The following is a 20,773-nucleotide window of genomic DNA, read 5'->3' on the forward strand; positions in this document are numbered from 1 at the left end:
AAGCATTTAAACAAAATTCTTTTGTAACAATGTAAATGTCTTTACTTCCACTTTCGATCAATTGCATACATCCTTGCTAAATATTACAAAAAAATCATACTGACTAGAAACTTTTGAACAGTAGTATAGGTTTTTGCTAGAAATTTAACAGCAAAATGAAAATACACTAATTAGGGATGCACAATATATTAGTATCACATTGTTCATTAGACATTATTTATAGTTTGTAGATTACATTTGCCATCAGGTAAAATTAATCTTTAAAACACTAATGTAACACTGCTGAATGTAATCTGTATCAAAATTAATATTTTTCATACTGTATAGCTGGGGCTTATAGGAGAGAAGCTTACATATCGACTCATGTTGTCCTTCTCCTCCACTCTGCGTTTTTTCGGATCCAGACTGTACTCAGACGAGCCTCTGTGTTTCTCACTGGCTCTCAGACTGTCTGACGGCGATACTGAATTATTCTGTAGAGACAGAAAGAGAAAATAGTTGATCAGAACAAATCACAAATAAAAGCTTATCACTGTGCAATTGCTGACAGTACAAACTCCTAACGTTCCCTTAAAATAGCATTACATTTAAAGGATATGTACATTTCCCACAGTCTAATCAATATTTCAGGATCCACCTTTAAAAGGTGTAATTTTGAGAAACTCAAATTGATAGAACCCCCTGAACACCCTGTAGCATACGTACATTTATATATTCAGGTTTATTACATTTTAAACACTCCATGTAAAAACTTCTCCCTCAGTATAAATGTAACAGGCACTTTAGGTTCAGCTCATTAGCTGCAGACAGTCAGCTATGCTCTGGATGGCCCAGGCTCTCAGCAGCACAAATACAAATATCAGAGGCGACATGGGGCCACCGGTGGCTTTGAGCGAGCCATGTGTGTAAATTCCTCCCTCATACAAGGTAAACACGGAAAAGCGAGGGGGTTAAGCCCCAGGCCCTGTTAGATCACCCCGTACTCCCTGGCAATGAGGAAGCGAGAGAGCGTGGGGCCTGCCAAGCAAGCAAGCCCAGGCCCCATGAAGCAAAGCAGGCGGGACAGCTGAGCAAACTATCCCTGAAGAGTGAGGCCTCTAAACCAGCCTGACCACACCACACTTCAAACATTCTGGGCTAACCCCGCAGCCCTGGGCAACCTGCACCGAGCATTACACAACATGAATGCGCCAAACTGGACAGCAGGGTCAAGCGAAAACTGATCTCTGCGGCACAGAGAGGGGGAGAGAGAGAATAACACAGTGAAACGCAAACACCAGACCAGAATAAACGGCCCTTCACCCTGAGAGTTAACCAGCCAGACGACAGCTTGTTTTCCTACCCTCCCGCACATGCCCATCCCAACTAAAACACAGCAAAAAGCCACCCTTTCACCACAACTAGTGGGCCTTAACTGAGGCCGCAGGAGAGGAGGCGAGTCCATGCATGGCCCTCTACCAAGATCTTTTACTGTAGGTTTACACGAAAATGCAACGCGGTTTAGTGCGATTATCAAAACTCAAATGCTGCAATTTAAATAAAATGCACAGTGTGTTTGAGTAAAGCGTGGCATATGATTGGATGTTTTCAGTGTCTCAGAACAGCTTGGTTCACAGTAAATGCTGCTCCTCACGAAAACCGTCTCAGCATGAGAGTTTGTGTATTTCAAAACACAACCCGTGTCAATCAACTTCCTAAACTTGTAATAAGCACAATAGAGAGTTGAGAGCTTTCTTCGGTTTTCCGCTAAATAAAAGCTTAGCTGTTTAACATTTGAAAATTAAGAAAGCCATATATATTAGTATTGTAATTTTACAATTGTTCTGTAAAATAGAATTATATTATTATATTTTTAAATGTTATTTTACAGTGAAATATTACAATAGTAATTTCTTATTTTGTTAGTAGTAACAAAACAGCAACAACAATTTTCACAATATTAATACAATTATTATTATTATTCTCATATTGATATACAAATCCCAATTTTTGACCAAATTGTGGAGGCTTCCAAATAAGCCCAGCAAACCTGGGTTTTCACCACACAAAATATAGAAATAAGAAAGTGTGTGTAGATACAGTAGAAAGTAAAAGCAGAGAGGGGAGAAAGGGAGAGCAGCTAAAGCTTCATTGCCCAGAATGCAGTGAGAATGGCAGTGGCTGAGTGGCGCTCCCTCTGTGAGCACGGCTGGGCAGACGGGCACCATCTCTGGGCCAGAGAGTGCGGCCCTGCCAGGGCATGATCTCAGAGCCAAGCCCACACTCTCAGTCTGACTGACAAACCTCTATTCATGCAGAGAGTGAAGGGGAGATAGATGAAAAGGAGGATGTGGTTGGGCAAAAGGAAGTGATCTCCAAGGCAGAAGGAACTCCATGCTCTCCTGGAGACGACACAAAGGAATCCCAGCAGCTTAAACCCCACTCACAAACACTCTACAACAATCTCAGTGTTGCTTTTGTCAGCATTAAGCAGCCCATTTCTCTCCCCACCCCCTTCTGCTGCTAATCCAAAAGTAATAAATAGACCTAGACTGCTCTCTCAGCCTGACAGGGAGCAAGCGAGCAACTGAGCGTGTATGTGTGCATCTCAGCTGCAGGTTTAATAGGCTGACCTTTTAAGACAGGCTTAACGTGACTCAATAAGCAAAGTCAGAGCGGTGCTATCAGATGACCCGTGACAACAGGAAGTCCTGGCGGGCAGAGAGCAGGATGGCCGCTGCTGCACTAAGCGCTAATCAGCAGCAGAGTCTGATTTCTGCAGGCATGACTGCACCCATTCAACACACACACACATACACAAACTCTATTGCCAAGTCAAACCTTTCTGCATATCCAGTTTAAGAGGTGAAATGGGGCAATACAGCATTTGGGAGATACAGAGAATTTAAGTGGTTATATGAAAACTTCAAATAAACACGGCAAGAGGTAGGCTCAGAGGGAGAGAACCAGAGCTGTAAAGAAAAAGAGCAAAAGGAACGAATGAAAGAGCAGTTAACAAAATTGAAGAAACAAAGGAGGAGGCAATGAGATATGGTTGAAAGAGTAAGGTTTATCTGAGCCAAGAGCTGCAGACATGAAGAGTGGGTGAGGACAAATCCTTTAAGATAGAGAGTCAAAGTCTTTTTTAATTGTGATGAAATTATAGCGCTGCTAATCCCTGGCCTGTGCTTTTGCACATTTTTTACCTGGATTAAAAGCAGGATTATACAGCAGGCTCCCTTCTCTTTTTATTATTATTTTTTTTTTAAAAGCTTAGTGTGCCCTAATGCTGCCTGCTCGGCTCTACTCGTTGTTAACGTACCACTGACTTCCCTCTTTATCAGACGTCACGACTTAAAGGAACAGTTGAACGAAAAATAAAAATTCTGCCATGACATTTCATCCTTATTCCAAACAGTATACTTTTGTGGAACACAAAAGGAGTAATGTAAAAGATTGTACTAGCTATTTTTTCCCCACATATTAAGTAATAAAGCATGTTTTTTTGTAAAGAGTCAACTGAATGGTGTACACTCATGAAATGAATACTGTACTCAATAGTTTTCTATTAAAAGCACTTTAATTTTGTAATGTGCAGGTGTTTTACTAAACATCATAGAGAATCCTCACGCTCACTGGCTGCAGTCTCTGTAGATACACTAGCGGTATAGTGCTGTTTGCTGTTGCAAAGAGTGAAAATTACACTTTTATTGTTAAAAATAGCACTTATTATCATACTTGACCAGCAGAGACAATGGTAAAATAAATGAAAACAAAGACCAAGGGAAAAAAAAAAAAAAAAAATCTCTAACATCACTATGGCATATACAAATTAGAAAGACATGACAAAGAAAATCCTGAGTAGTGATGCCCAAGTTGCTTATTTTTTTGCTGAACAGGTAAGGGAATGGTGTTAACTGTTCAACACACTAGTATCGGTGTAATTTACATAAAATTCAGAGATGATCATGCTGATCTGCTTTGACAGATGGCAGTGCAGTGTCTAACACCATTGTGGTGTCGGTACATGAAGAACAGTGATACGAACGCTAGCTAAAAAGCTACTGAAGGCACATTTAAAAGGGACACAAAATAACTCATGCAAAAACTTCTGCAACCATACGGTAGTTTTGTGTGAGGAACACATTAAAACTGAAGTTATTTGTGGAAAAAATAAAGCAAGTATTCAGAGAATCAGAAATTGACAGAACTCACCGTGCTAGACTCCCGCTCTTTATCCAAAGGAGAATGATGAAGACGATAAAAGAAACAAAGAAAAACATCAAGTCAGCATTTACATTTATTTTCTTACCAAATCATGAGCGTTGTTTCAGGACATTTGTTTTTGTTTTCTCTTCAGTGCACGTGTGAGTTACCTCTGTGCTCCAGGTCATGGTGGTTCTTCTCATCTTTGACTGGCAGGTGGGCCTGACTGCCCAGAGCTCCCAGCGCCAGCAGACCTGATCCTGAACCAGTGACTGGAGGGATGCCTGGGGGCTGTAGCCCCGAGGGGTGAGGGGGCAGCTGGACTGGGGGTCCGTGGGCAGCATGAGAAAGGTGCTGTGCCTGAAGCTGCTGCTGCTGTCAACACACACATTTACATCAAGTGGGTCGGATGGAAAAGGCATATGGACAGCAAGCACTGAATAAAGGTGACCGGTTAAGCCCCTCTCTCACAGGATGCATGGAGAGGAACATTGGCACCCTAACTCCTCCATTAGTGGCTGGATCAAATCAGGACACTTTTCACAAGGACATGTCCTCCTCGAGCTCAGCGGGACAAGCTCACTCCAACACATAATACAGATTTCTAAATGTATGCACTGCTCTTGAAAATCCACACTACGTAACATGCATCTTATTGTAACAAATCAGGAAATGCACAAAACTTTTACTAAATACATGAGTTTCAAACAGGCTTGATTTATATACACTCCCTTCTTACACGAGGCAAAAAGAAAATGAGATCAGATATTGGTTCACTAAATCAATATGTAGACATACATTAACACAAAGAGTCAAGTGAGTTAAGTGAAATGTTGGTAAACACTGCAGTCACCTCACAGCCCATAGTATTTCTGAGTTTACACACAGATCCATGGTTACCATCGCATAGGCTACACTACTCCTCCATGCCTCCTTAACAACAGCCAATGAGATATGCCATTCTACGTTTGTGTTAATTTAAAATTAACACGTGGTGTCAAAGCAGTGGTTGATTACAGGAAGATGTGATGCAACTGAAGAGATCAGGTAAATTTGTGTTTCATTGTGTGATTTGAATCCCATCTGAATCAAACATTATGTTGTTCCTTGCTAAATGTCTGAAAGAAAAAAAAAAAAAAAAAAAAAAAAAAAAAAAAAAGTAAATAAAAGCTACATATCTCATTGCACTGCTTTCATTCATATTAACTCTCTTAATTGTACACAGTGTAATAAATGTATAATTTATAACCAAGATAATTTTGCTTTATTAATGGTTTTGTGGCACATACATTCACTGCACACGAGCTTCCCACATCTACAGTAGACAGACACACCCACATTAGTAATAACTACAGAAAAGCCAATTCAGTTCAAATCAGTACTTTAATTGTAAATCAAAATAATTCAGTCCATATAATGCTTAAAAATACTGACATTCATTCAATGTCAGATAAAAAGCTGAATTACACTACTGTTCAAAAGTTTGTACGACCCAGTATGACTTTTTATAGGAAATTAATACTTTTGCTCACAAGGATGCATTCAATTGATCAAAATTGGGAAAAGATATAATATATATATATATATATATATATATATATATATATATATATATATATATATATATATATATATATATATATATATATATATATATATATATATATATATATATATATATATATATATAGCATTTCACTGTATTTTTTGATCAAATAAATGTAGCCTTTGTGAGCACAAGAAACAAGAAACTTTTGAACAGTAGTGTTCATACTGTATATATTAGACTTGTGAATAGACAACTGATAGTAATTCAAGATTGTGGTTCTAAATACATAAACATTTTTCTCATGCAAAATTTAATGCATTCAGTTTTTCTTTTAAGCAAACAAAATGTGTATCAAATACATATTATTGATGCGTCAGCAGTCCTGCAGTGATCATCTAAAGAACACTCATAAATATATAATATATATTTATAAACCCGTGTGAGCAAGCACTACTATTCCCGCAGTAAAAAGCCATTGCTTTGACACCACTGACTGAAGGAAGAACAATGCTGAACATAAACACACTAGCTAACAGAAGCGTTAGGATCTAAAGAATGTTGGGGTCTCAGCTTCACTTCAAAAACCCCAATATAATACACACAGTCTGTCTTCACCACTGACCATCAGAGAAGGGTAGACAGCATGAGGCTGCTGCTGATGAGAGAAAAAGAGACGAGCATGTCATTACACGCTCACATAGACAGTCACTCATGAATAACACATCACTACTTCACAAATCCACCCAGGCACACCATGCTGACCAACACTATTTTAGCAATGAAGGGTGCTTTTGTATTTAAATGTGTGTTTTTCTAACCTTGGCACAGAGCTGAACACCCTTAACCTTCCTAGAAATTAAGTTAGTAAACCGCTAATGGTTTAAAAGTGGCAAATAACTGCCTGAACATTCGCCTTTATTGTCATAAGCCATGTTTTGAGACAGACTGAGGCCATTTATACTGCTAGTGTGAAATCTGAAATGCAAATGAACAGAAACAGTATGCAAAGTGAATCTGGTGTTCTGTATCAAAACAAAGAGCAAACCAGCAGCAAACCTCAGAGTCAGCCACTAATGTTTTACATGAAAAGCATTAACATACACATTGACTTCTACATAAAATGTATGAAATGAAGGTCCAGTTTGGCTTTATCACACCTGAATTAATTTCCATCTCAAGTGGTGATTAAGTTAACTAACTGCAATTTCTCTGATAAAAATTGTGATTGCAATTTAAAATGATTGCACAATTTGGTGAAATATTTTTGTGATTATATCTCAATATGACTTAATAAAAATAATAGGGATGTAATTAGGATACTTCAAGACATATGGTAAAAGGTTAACAAAAATTAACTGTTGATCAAAACGCTAAATTTGGTATTACATTGGGGGTGGAAATGAATAGGCTTAAACCTGGTGCTGGTAAACCAATGCACAGGACAATGTTGATACCAGAATAAAAATATTCATGATTCTGAAGCTGAAAATGCAGAAAAATATGAATATGCTTGCACTCTGTCATTAATTAGATATATGTAGAATAATGTAGGCCATTTTTTACTGATAACATAAGACTATTGGCATTATCAGGACCCACAAATATTCCCCCGCTGTATTATTATACATTATTAGGGGTGTAACGATACGCTCAGGTCACGATACGGTACGTATCTCGATAATGAGTTCACGATACGATACGCATCACGATATTTTGAAAAGAAATTCAAATAAGATTTATTTAAAAAACATTAACAAATTCCAATAATTTTCCTTGTTGTACATACAAGATCACATTTCAAGGTTCAATAAAATAATAAAAACCTTCTGTATTCAAATCAACAGCTGAATAGGTCTGTCTGTCACTGAAAAAAAAAAAAAAAAAAAAAAAAAAAAAAAAAGTTAAACATGAAATTAGAATTAAGAATCCTAAGGGACCGTTCACATATCGCGTCTAAAAACGCTATAAGGTGCGGCCGCACCGCTTCTCCTCCTTTCCAAAGCGCTTGCGCTCCCGTGGCGTCAGTCGTTGGTATGCAACCATGAACTGCGCTCTCCAAGAGGAGTGGGAAGTTTCAGCAAAGGATAAATTGATTTCTAGCCCTTGCATTACCTTTACTACTAGATAAATTTATGGAGATAAGATATAAAAACCACCCTGTAGCTATGATCAGCTTTTCGGCTGAGATTTTAATGTTTTGTTGCGGAAAGGCCATAGCTGATCGATTGGTTCTTGTCACATGGCCTGAGGTGCGCTTGTGGCATTCTGAAAAGTTGAGTTGAAAATCTCAATGTGCCTGGAAAACGCACCGAATGCGCGTCGCGACCGCGTTGCTTCCATTACGAGCGTGCCTGCCGCGCGGCTACATTTGAAATAACTGACTTGAATGTAGAACTGACACTAAAACTCTGTAAACTTGAATTTTTTCCCCTCACAGTAATTTTCATTTTAGGTGAACTATACACAACATATATTGTCACTATCACGATACATATTGTTTCATTTTTGTATTGCAATATATAGTGACACGATATATTGTTACACCCCTGAAAAAAAAATTATGATAAATGTTTTGTAACTTATTTTTATTACTACTAATAATTGAAACGAAAACAATGAGACATTACTACATTGTATTATTAATACTGAACCAGGTAACAGTAAAAACATTGAACAAAGAGAACAGTACCATGCTTCACTCTAAAACACGCAGCGCATACATTTAATTATATCGCAACCCTTGTGATTTGATTATCGCACTATGCCATTTCACGTTTTCAATTTTATTTTGAACAACCGTGCAGCCCTAACAAATGTAATATGTGCGTGTGTTTCATTTACACTGTTGTTACAGCATCATTAACCCAAGAACTCAACGGCAGCAACTTATTGGCAAAGCCACAGACACGTACAGCACTACCAGGTCAGTCGTACCGCAGACTAAAGCTTTCATGGGCGTCTCTATCCTCTTGCTAACCCACTTATTTGCCTCTGCCCCTCCCTGTGGATATCACTCCCTCTCACAATGTCTCTCCTTTCACAATCTTCCTTATCCTCTCCCTTTCTCTCTCTCCGTGACAAACGCTGCTGGCTCCTGATTAACAGTGAATCTTTAATGACCCCCCTCCCCCTTCACCAGGGCACACAGATTGATCTCCTGCCATCTCACCAGCCAACACATAAAAGCTTGTTTTTTCTCCCAAGCCTGTGAGGATGTGTGTTAATTCCTGCAACAGTGCGGCAAGTGTCTGCCTGACTACATCTATTTATCCACCATCATGATGACCATGTGACTGCTAAGTGTGTGTATGTGTGAGCAGAAGCAACAAGCCCTGCCCCCATGCCTCCCCCACCTCTTGCCAAGCTGCTCTGCTGAATGGCTAGCTGTTAAATGATGGAGCCCCGTCGACAGTTGCATTCAGGCAGATTCGAGGAAGCAATTACCTTGAAAACAGGGGTCAGAGTCTTGGCTCATTTGCCTTAATTGAATTCCAATATCTGGCTCTGGCTGTCCTGACCCAGCTCAGGACCTCCTACCCACAAGCCCAGCCCAGGCTAATCAAAGCTGGGTAACCACAGTCACCACAGGAGACACACCAAGAACTATTACATGCGCATTCAAAGTTTGATAAGTTGGACTAAAACAATAATCTGTCTTTTTAAAATGAAATGGGAATGCTGCTTTCAGGCCTGTTCACACAATAATTGTCCACCTTGTTCAATGCAGAAGAAAGCCATTTTTTGTGAACGTGCGAGACTTTTAATTCATCAGCCACTATAGGAAAATACTAGAACAACAGTGCAGTAAACAGTAAACTACTTTGCGCTACAAAACAGTGCATTTATGACTACAATAATATATTAAAACAATATGATAAATACTAGTTTGAAATATCAAGCAGCCTAACAGACATCAGAATCAGAATCCGCTGGAATTTAGAGAGCTTGAGCATTTAAATCGGAAGATGGCATAACTGCCTACACTTTTATAATAAACAGAACATTATTATTAGCTGGTGAGGACACTAATATTACATTATAGTTATCTTTATAGTTTATGTTTTTCATGTGAATGGGCCTTTAATCTGACTGAAATTGTATTACTTTGTTTTTTGAAAAGTCTCACTAACAGACCTAGACTGTCAAGCATGTATACACGTTTGTCAGAATACAATTGACCTTAGCGTTGCGCGCTTGCTCTGAACGACACTTTAAATATTCAATTAAGCATTGTGTCATGTATATTTGGACAGAAAGATGAAGACTGTAGCTTGACTACGCAAAAAACTGCCATTGCTTGCTTAACTGCGCATGTAAGAGTACTTCTGTTTATAGTCTACTGACCTACAGGACTGCATAATTTTGATTTAAATAAATTATCAATTAAACGTACTGGCTGGCATATAGAAACCCGTTTACTTTAATGTTTGTTAAGTAATGTTTGTGTTGCCCAAGTCAGTAGGAAGCTTCTCAGTGCTCCTTAAAACAAGCTCTTTAAAGTATTTAACATGGCTAATCACAGACAACCCTGACAGAATTAGACTTCTCCCTTTGTGTGATCAAAACAAGAGCTTAACTACACAAGCCCAAACATGTCTCTCTCCACATGCATCTCAAACCCTGTGACAAACAGACACACAGATTGGCACATATTGACAAGACAAAAACGACGGCTTAAAAAGGCAAACAAAATGGTGTAAACATCACATTACAAATTAAAACAAAGTAAAAATCAGACCATGAAGGGCAGGAGCAAATCTGCAGCAGGAGACTGATGGGACTAAGACACGCCAACAATCCTGATCTCCCCCCAGAACACAAGTATAAACGGCTGTTTAAGAGCTGCTGAGATGATACGTGTTTGATTTAAGGTTTTACAGTGGAGGATTACGACTGACGTATCACCTTTGACCCCACCTGTGGGAGTAGGCTAATTTAGCTGCTTTATTACTACACACTATAAATCCAATTGTCATTTAGGAGCCAGGCATGAATGCATTAGTACAATGAGCTGCATGTGTGCAGGTTTGTCCCTGGCCCTGGTCAAATGAAGGAGAAAGAGGGGTATACACACGGTGAGAGGCAGATTGGGAAGTCCACGTACCCCGATGATGGCATTCAACTCGGTCATTGTCACTTGCTTAGCACGTTCAACAGCCTGTGCGACCTGCTGTTGGTGCTGGAAGAAAGAGAAAAGAAATCAATACACAGTAAATTATCATGGGCTAACTGATATAAAGATAGCAAACAGCTCATTTTATAAAATGAGATGGAGAATATTTACCTCTTGTGACAAAAAAGGCATTATTTGAGCAAGAATTGCATTTAGTCGTTTGGCAATCTCAGTCTGAAATAGAAAAAGAGACACATACGAACAGAGTGGTTATTAAATGTTGTCAGCTCTTCTCTAATCACTCAAATGTACTTAATTCCCAACAGCAAGCGCTCCGAAACCCTCACGTTACTTTCACGTTGCTGAATGCTCTAATCAAGCCTCCGTGGATCTAAAGGAGGCATGATGGGATACCTCCAGAACTCCTGATTAATGAAGTAAAAATTTCAGAAACGTCTGTTTTCGCTAATGTTGCCATGTGTCTGATTCAGCGCATAATGAATGTGAGGCTCTTTGAGGGCTGGTATGGTGTGTGCGCCTCACAAAGCCAAACGGCACTCCAGCACACTGCTACTGAAACAGATCTGGCCAAATCCACAGCTCTGCCAGGCCAAGATGGGCAGAAGGCCTGCGGTGCCCATCTGGCCAAGAGATGGAGAGAGCGAAGGAGAGATAAAGGAAGGTGGGGGGGGAGGGGTCGTCTGGCCTCAACCACCCCACCACCCCCTCATTACCCAGACAGATTATTTCATTAAGATGCTGAAATATGCTAATGCTGATTTGGTGCTGGGAGATTAACGATGGCAATACTGAGCAATTACCATTTTTCCCAATGCTCCCATTCCAGCAGCGCAGGAGGCGAGGAACCAGAGCCCTACAGCAATATTCAAAATGACTTTTATTGATATGGAGAGACGGACAGGGTAATCAGCCAACATGCTCTGGTTCTCCTGCATTACTCACAGCTACCTGAAGTCCCCAAGAGCTATATTTCATCATGAGCTATGCTAACGCTTCAGGATGAAAGGGAGAGAAGGGAAAGGAGAGAATGAGGGAGGGGGGAGAGGAAGTATGGGGCGGTGAACAAATTGATTATAGGTTGGAGCAGATGGCCCAGCAGGTGAGGGAGGAGAGAAATTTCTCTTTCTTTCACTGAGAGCCACATTCCATTCATTTTTTGGCAGCGTGACCTCGGTGCCTGTGGGAGGGTGCTGACCCTGGCACTCTGATGGATTCGGTCTCTCTTTAGAGCGGTTCAGAGTGGATGTGTTCTGACCTGTGATGAACTGTCTCTAGGGACGTGAACAAAGGATCTAAGCCCTCTCCACACCCCTTCAGAGTCATTGAGCTATTAACACTTTTTCAGCCCAGCTTTGCTACACAAACACACACTCCTTCACAAAACAAATGCATACAACAATCTGTTGGCATCTAACCAAAAGAAATATTCAGGCATAAAAACGCTGCCTGCCCTCATACACACACAGTTCTTTTTCCTCGCTCACTCCATCAGTTCCCCCCCTCCTCTAGGCTTCCATTCCTGTATGCCACTCTGAGGTTGCCACAGCAACCGGCCCACCCCTATCTCTCCCTCAGATCATTATGTAAATTGGAGCTCTGCTTGACCATAACAGGCAGCAAAATCATATTACGCGCACAGGGGCAGGTCATTAAATTGAATTTTCGGCCTGTCGATCAGATCAACTCAGCAAATTAATGTGGGATGAAAGGGAGCAGACGGGGGAGGGGGGGGGAGTAACGGCTTGTCTTTCATGGGTGGGGTGAAGTGTGTGTGTGTGTAAGAGAGGGAAGATTGAGAAACACAACCCCTTATGTCTGAGCCAAAAAACCCTGGTGACTGTCCAAAGGAGAAGATATTGCACAGTAATTATCAGAAGCGACTTTTCCACTGATAAACGGCATACATTACTTGTTAGTACACAACACCATGTACCACAGGATCCAAGCTTGGAAAAATATTTCAGGTAAGACATGATACAAGAGTGAATCTCAAATAAAAATGTCTATGCTTAATGATCTTACAAATATAAAAATTGTGAAGTTTTTCTGCATTGTGACATTGACAATTAAATGACATTTTATCCTCCAATCTCATGATGATAAAAAAACAAACAAACAAAAAAAAAAAACACTGTACTATATTACAGTAAAAAAGACAATGGCAAACAATTTAGGGGAAACTAAGGGAATTACCAAAGAACAAAAACAAAAGAAAACAGAAAAGTGACCCCGACATATTACAGTAATGATAAACTAAGAAAGAAAACAAATAATTCAACAATGCAATTTTTTTTTAATTTTCCTTCATGCAAAATGAGCCATTTACTTTATGCAAAATAAAAAAAATTATCTTTTCCCTGAGAGGTAAAATGTGAACTGGGGATGTTTTTGTGTGATTCACCCTTGATAGAGTACATAAAACAAGCCAAAAGGATTTTAATCCGAATCACTTCACACAAACTAAACTACTACATACATTAACCTCAGATTAAACCACTGCACCATGGGAAGAGAACAGGAAGTGTGGTATTGCTGAGTGCCGTAAGCTACTAGAACAGCTCCCACACAGGCTGATGAAAAAAAAAAAAATAGGGCACAGGGAGTGAAAACAAGGCCCTTCAGCAGAGAGAGGCTTTCTGCTCAGCTTCACAATCCCAGGTGCTCAGTGCTGTCAAGCAGCATGTGAAGAGCTCTCACACACAGCCTTGTCAATGGCACGCCAGAAGCCATTTACCTGTTGCTGTGGGTACGAGCTGAGTGCAGGGAGACACTGATGAGGATTAAATATGCTGCAAAACAACTGCACACTGAAGGAGAGCCACTCACTGACAAATGAACACATACAGCTGCACTCTCTCTGTGACTCAAAGAACAATTACAGACAAGAGGGAGAGAAAGTAAGGAGTCCGTTTGTATGGTTGAACTTGCATTTACATGCTCACTCAAACATAAAAAGCCACATATTCTTCACAGATAAGACACGCTAACAAATAAAGGAAAGCACTCAATGGCATTTACACATTTGAGTTCATTCCTTCTCGCCTGACACAGCGTCCTCTAACCCTTGGCTTCCCTCGGGCTGAAAGGCTGCATTGAGCAGCAGTCGTCTGTACAGGGTGTCTCTGTCTTGCCCTTGCTGCATATGCAGCACAAATCCTGTTGGAACTGTTTAGTGATGTTTGTGTCTCTCTGTGCATTCATCTGCTGAAACCGGACACAAAGGACACAGACACGACCACCTGGTTCAGCGAACAGAGCTGAGAGACAGATGTGGCCTAAAATTACACACACAAACACCACCATATCTATATCCACCACTAAAGATGCAATGTGGCAAGCAGGTTAAAATCTCCTGCTTGTATCTGATTACACACTGCAGTGTCCAATAACATAACACATATTCAGTGTAGCCATTTCAAGTGAGTAAATAACAATAGGTTAATTGCTCTATTAGAGACTTTAAATTTATCAGTTTTGGTCTACATTTAAAATGCATGTCGGGCAATACTGAATATTTCACTGTGAGCGACACAAAAAAAATGCTCATTTTAGCCCTTTAAAGCATTAATTAATAAACATTTAATATAAATGCAAATTCCATGCTGAAAATTATAATGTTGTGACAAATTTACTTTAATTTAAAGCAAATGATTTTACTTTTTATTTTTGTTTAGATTAAATATAAGTTGTGTCCCAAATGATGCACAACACACTACGCATTTACAATATAATATATAATCCACCCTCTACTGTATAAACTTCATAAGGTTATTTTATCATCCAACATTAGAGTATGATAGCACCTCCCCCTATGTTATGCAATTAAAGCTTACAACAGTTGAGTGCATAAAGTGTCCAACATTTCACTTATTTTTTCCAGTTAAATCAATGCATCATGCAGGTATATGAAGTGCATAAATACTAAATATTTAGTGTGAACGCAACACACACTATACATCACTATTCAAAACTGTAATGGAACAGTGCTAAAGTACACAAATTGGGACACAAACGTAGGTTAAAAAAAAAAAATTAAAAAAAGTGTTTCTAACTGGCCAAAAAAATAAAAAATAAATATTAGAATTAGCAGTTGACCGATAATGGCTGATGCAAATATCTTAGAGAGCAGATTAATTTAGACTTTAGATTGCATTCTTGATTCTATAATCCTATTACAGTATTTATTTATTTATTTATTTATTTATTTTTTTTTTTTACAAATAAAGAAATTGTTTAAAAAAAAAAAAAAAAAAATCAAATAAAAAGGAAGTAAACATTGTAGCCAACAAGGCACTCAGTAATCTGCTACGTTTGTGCATTGAGAATTTATTTATTTTTTTTTTATAAAGACAATGCGACTAATTTTACATACAGCACTAGGGATGGGTACCGAAACCCGGTATTAAATTGACCCCGGGGCTAAATTTTGAAAGACCGGTGTATCGATAAGCTCTGACGTTAACGGTTCTGCTATCGGTACTGGAGAAATTATGAAAAAAATACACGTACATTTATTATTGCTATATAGACATTATCTTGCGAATACTATCTCGCCAGAGTCGCCAGCTGTGTCTGTATGCAATAATATTAGGACATTTGTCTATGGTGCATTTTTGCTTTCGCAACCCAGAAGAGAGATCGCGCTCACGCAGTTACAGCGCGCACAGCCGCTCACATGAAATCCCTGTTTAATGGTGACGATGGAGGAGAGAACTAAACAACTAAACGTCTGCTTACACTTTAGGTCTGTGATATTATGCTTATTTTATTTTTGATTTCGATTTTGGCTTCCAAGTATCATCAGAAAGAAGATTTCTGAGGTAAAACAAACTATTAAAAACTATCCACGGTTCGTCTACCACCCCTTTATTCTATTCACAGCTGCGCGCGTTCATTTCTCCCTAAACCCAAACTTAACGTCAGAATCAGCACAATCGGTGATTGTTGTCTTTACTGTTGCTAAATTGCAGTAAATGTTTGATAATTATTATCAACGTTTTAAAACGCTGAAAGCACAATAATCCGCGCAAGAGACGCTGTTCCTCAGGCTGAATTGTGTGAGGCTGAAAACGGGTCTCTAATAGACAAACAAATTACACTTTGGGCTTCAGGTGCACGTCGAAACGATCAAATACACACACAAATATGTTAAAATGACCGGATTGGAGCGTGTTTAGCTACTTAAACGCAGTTTATATCGTAAGTGTAAATGAACAGCTGGGAGAAAATCCGATGTGTGTTAATATCTATTGTCTTAAAGTGACAGCAGTCACAACATTTATTCTGATGATTGTGCCATCAATGCTAATCAAACAACAAAATGCAAAGATAAAATCACTCAGCGCTTCTTCTGGATATAGTTATCCTTAATAAGCATTAATCTATTAATTTATACTGTGAAAATCATCCAGTGTTATTTTACATTTGGTTACTTTACTTAGATTTCTTTTATAGGCTAGGTCTATATTACCTGAACACATGAACAAATGAAAGCACTTTATTTCATTTGTATCTTTGTTTTATTGTATTTGTCAGTTTGTTTTACTTTCTTTGTTCATGTTCTTACTGTATCTTACATAAAACACCAAAAATGCCGGACACTATATAATATAAAGCAATGTTAATTCAGCTCTTATATATATATATATATATATATATATATATATATATATAAACAAAAAGTACCGATAAGAATACCGTTAAAGTACCGTATCGATAAGCAGTATCGGTAAGAGTAGTAATATCGTTAAAACCTTAACGATACCCATCCCTATACAGCACACAATGTAAATGACATGAATATGACAGTGGATAACTGAATACAGCGCAGCATAGTTTAAAATTAAGGGTTTAAAGTGTGCACAAATGCATACTTCAGAAGATCTTGCATATTGATTCGACTAAGTATGCAAGGTTTGTGAAATTAAACGTTTATTAGATATTCATAGATTTGTTTAAATGATATAAAATGTATTTGCTGAATGCTGATGGTAAATAAAGTATTACATTACTACTATTACTGTTCGCTATTACTAGTAATACTTTTTTGCATACCCTTTCTTTGTTTAACAGTCCTGTCTAATAACTGTTAATCAGTAGTGTTGGGCGAAATGCGCCATATCACATCCTATTATGAGCCTGTCAGAATGCCGATACAAGGTATTATCTGGTGGGGGAGATTGCAATAGTTCACTTATTTGATCATTAATTTACTTATTTACTTGTTCATTTAATAATTTAATTAATTAGTTTTATTACCATGGGAAATGAGAATCTTTTTCTATCATTTTACAAGCAAAGATGGACAGGTGAGCCTGTGGATATCACACATGCAATCTGCAAACTTTGCAAGATAGTTATGTCATGGAGTCTCAAACCACAGTCAATTATTCCCCAAAAGTAAAAGCAAAAACTGACAGAGCTTTTGGCATCTGATGCTGCATGGCGCATTAATTTTCTCAGAGACGACAAGAGCTGAATCTGCCTCACTGGTAGTTAAGGTATATCAATCTTAATTTATTGGCTTAATATTTCTCTTGTGGACCATACATTAATGATAGTGAATAAATGAGAAGAATCAATAGTTCTTCTTAAACAAGTTTTTTTTTTAAGTTGGTGTTTGAAGCTGATTTTGATTTTCAACAAAGGCTGATTATAGTGCTGTGTTCGGACCTAAAGACTTATTAGACCTATATAATTTTAGTAGTAATAATAAATATTTGTAATTGTATTGCTATAAGTGTTATTAGTGTCATTACATGTTTTGTTTATGTGCTATGGAAACAAATGCTGATGAACAACAAATGCTGTCGTTATCGCCATGGCTTAAACAACAACTATAAGAATGATGCGTCTTTTATAACAAGCACTCGTCAATGTCTGAATAGATCACCTTGCAATTCAATTTTGACGTGGGATGTAGTTTTGTAGTCTGTTTTAAAAACATTTACTATAAGGGGTCCTCAATTCTTATACATGCGTATCGGTGTTGCAAGTGTGGTTATGTGGCGATGTCGTTATGAAATTAGGGAAGGCAAATAAATTGTAGGTCCTAATATTAATTTGATAACAATATTAATAATAATTTCATAAATTAATTGGAAGAGAAGCCAATTATCGTCTTGATATCGTCAAAAGCATCAGCCATCGCCGATATCTCTGACTATCGTTGATACACAATACTATCGTCTATCAGCACAACCCTATTAAACAGACCGTAAACTAATGAAGACAGAATAGCACTGTGTGCTCAGGTACTGGTGGTTCTCAGTGCTGTCAAAATAAACGTTCCATCTCTGACACATCGGCCAAGAAGAAAAACTTAATGGGTGATGCCGATATTTTTTTTAAAAAGAAGCCAAATATCGATCTATATATCAGCTGACCACCAATTATAATATAACCCTGTCTGCACTCTTTAATTTAAGCAGCTCATGATTGCCTTTTAGGAATTCACTGGCCTGCCATGATAATGTGGGTGCACTTTGTCACAACTAGACATCTCACTCACATGTACACAAACACTTCTGAAGAGAGACTGCAGTGTGCTCTGAGTCAGTTTGCTTTGGCTCAGAATCAAATCGACCATCATCACCTTGGCAAACAATTCCTGGAATCCTGAATAAATTATTCATCTGAACAAGTTCCCACCCCGCCGCCTGTCTCAATCCCCCTCCTCGCTCTCTCTCACCCTCTAAGGCCACAGACTGAGCTTCACTTAATGAATCTGGCTTAGTGTGTGCACACACAAAGAACTGACCAAATACAGCCACACCAACGATAACACACACACACACTAGTTCTGCATTCATTCAGCAGAAAGTACTTCAGGACAAAATGAGGAAGAAAATGAAGACAGAGGGAACTGTGTTAAACACAGAGGGACAGCAGATGAGGGGCCTCTGAGGCTCAGTAATTAAAGGGCTAAATTGACAAGCACAGCCGTCCAGTTCCTGCCCCCACATAGCCAGCCCTCCCCCTCATGACTGTACACTCGCCATCCTGCCCTGAGGCTCTAACGTACCGCACGATCAGCGCCATTACAAACTCTCAAGCGTGTTTACATGAAACAGTTATTTCGTAGTATTCTGAATCTGGTGGATCCTGAAAGCACATGACAAATCTGGCACCTCGGTGCATTTTCCTCCCATTCCTTTTCAGCCAAAAGCACTACATGAAGGGCAGACTATGTGTTATCAGACTGCTGTCATCACTAACTCCAGAGAGAGCAGGGAGTCCATGCTCCAATGAATAATTCATGCGTTTGAGTCCACTCAGTCAGAGCTCTATTGATAAACAAAAGAGAGGCTCTGCAAAAAAAAAAAAAAAAAAAAAAAGCCAGTCGATTAACCTGTTTGCGCAAAGCCCCTGCACCTACCCTTCCCTCCCTTTTCATTTTCTCTTCGTCTCTCTCACAGCTGGAGATAAGTGCCTGACAGAACCTTTCAGAAAATGCAGTGTCTGTGAGAGAGAGACATGTGGCCCAGACACACACACACACACACACACACACACACACACACAAGGAGTAGCTGATGGATCGTGCATGCTGTTCCAATTCACCACCCTCACATTGATACCATTAACCTTGTGAGGCCTCAGGGTGAGAACCATAAAGGGCCTCTTCAAACTGAGCCCTCCTCATATGACTATACATCATATCACTACTAATGACAAAGAGAAAGAGGAAAAGTGGAGATGTTGGCTGGACTAGCTTTTAAAATGCATAAAATGCTTTCGTTACAAAACCAATCGATCAGTTTCAGTAAAAAAAAAAAAAAAAAAAACACCATACAGCCTGCCAACAATTAGGACAGCCTGTGATGGCAACCATTCACATCAATTACTAAAAAAGGTTACATAATTCCTGCTGGACACAGCTGACCTAATGACCTTTAACTGGCCTAGCCTCTGTCTGTGCCTTCATCTTTGCAGACACCACTTTTATTTAAAGGGGCAGCATAGGAAACAAAAAGAACAGATTCAGGAAACAAATTCAAACTTGCACAAGCCAGATTTAAACATGTGCACTAACCACTGTCTCTGACCACTGTAATCCATTTAATCATATGCATCACTACTCAGAACATATACTTGCATGTTTTTGTGCATGCACCGCTTGCAGACTCTTTGACAGATTAAAAAAAATCCATTATGCTGCAGTACATTTCTTAAAACCCCTACACTGTCCAAGAATGTCTGCAAAGACCTTGCTGTGCTATTATCATCTCTTTGACTAATTTGTTTACTGTCGTGGCAGAGGACACACATCAAAAAATTAGGCATACACATAAATAAGGCATACACAATGCACAATGAAAAGAATCTGGTGTCAGAATAGATCACATACCTGTTTATGCATTTCAATGTTCAGCCCATAGGACATCTCATAGTACTGCAAGAGAAAATGAGAAATACATTTAGCACACAAGTAATAGGCTAGTACAGTGCAACTGCCTACAGTAGCACCTCTATTTATACATCATGCAACCAATTTATTTCCCATTTTAACACACACAAAAAAAGTGTACACAAAGCCAAGACACAGATAATTACCTGATTATAAGAGTAGAAAGCAGTGTTTATGAATCTTTCTGGTAACACTACCTTAGCAGCCACCACTTACCATTTACTCACCACTAGCATTCATGTAGGCACAGTAATCTCAAACCTGTTACTAAACAGCACTTAACAATAAACTAAGCAAAAACTGACAAATAAGTATTTTATCTGCCACCCTTGACTCTCTCTTTCTACACCATTTTCATCTCTAAGAAACATTTACTTTCAGTGAAGAGTTTCCTCATAGGCATCTGTGTCATCTCAAGATAAAAGTCTACACTCAAAATAGCCGATCAGGCTATGTTCATCCGAACAACTAAGGCAAACATTTATTTTTCTCGGAG

At 38.8% G+C, this 20,773-nt stretch overlaps 1 protein-coding gene across 16 annotated transcripts in view; it reads right to left on the minus strand.

The window, feature by feature from the left end:
* tle3b (TLE family member 3, transcriptional corepressor b) overlaps nt 1-20,773 on the minus strand; it is a 33,050-nt gene that overhangs the window by 8,270 nt on the left and 4,007 nt on the right. For 5 of the 16 annotated variants that reach the window (XM_048184472.1, XM_048184474.1, XM_048184473.1 and 2 more), the window contains exons 5-11: nt 20,218-20,262; nt 11,019-11,081; nt 10,809-10,913; nt 6,357-6,389; nt 4,356-4,560; nt 4,195-4,211; nt 354-473 (exon numbers count right to left, since the gene is read on the minus strand). In XM_048184472.1, the coding sequence (XP_048040429.1) occupies nt 354-473; nt 4,195-4,211; nt 4,356-4,560; nt 6,357-6,389; nt 10,809-10,913; nt 11,019-11,081; nt 20,218-20,262 (588 nt within the window). The remainder of the gene's footprint in view (nt 1-353; nt 474-4,194; nt 4,212-4,355; nt 4,561-6,356; nt 6,390-10,808; nt 10,914-11,018; nt 11,082-20,217; nt 20,263-20,773) is intronic. The other 11 variants (XM_048184484.1, XM_048184481.1, XM_048184482.1 and 8 more) reach the window with 11 other exon arrangements.

The sequence above is a fragment of the Megalobrama amblycephala genome, linkage group LG3 (genome assembly GCF_018812025.1).
Source record: "Megalobrama amblycephala isolate DHTTF-2021 linkage group LG3, ASM1881202v1, whole genome shotgun sequence".
NCBI lineage: Eukaryota > Metazoa > Chordata > Actinopteri > Cypriniformes > Xenocyprididae > Megalobrama > Megalobrama amblycephala.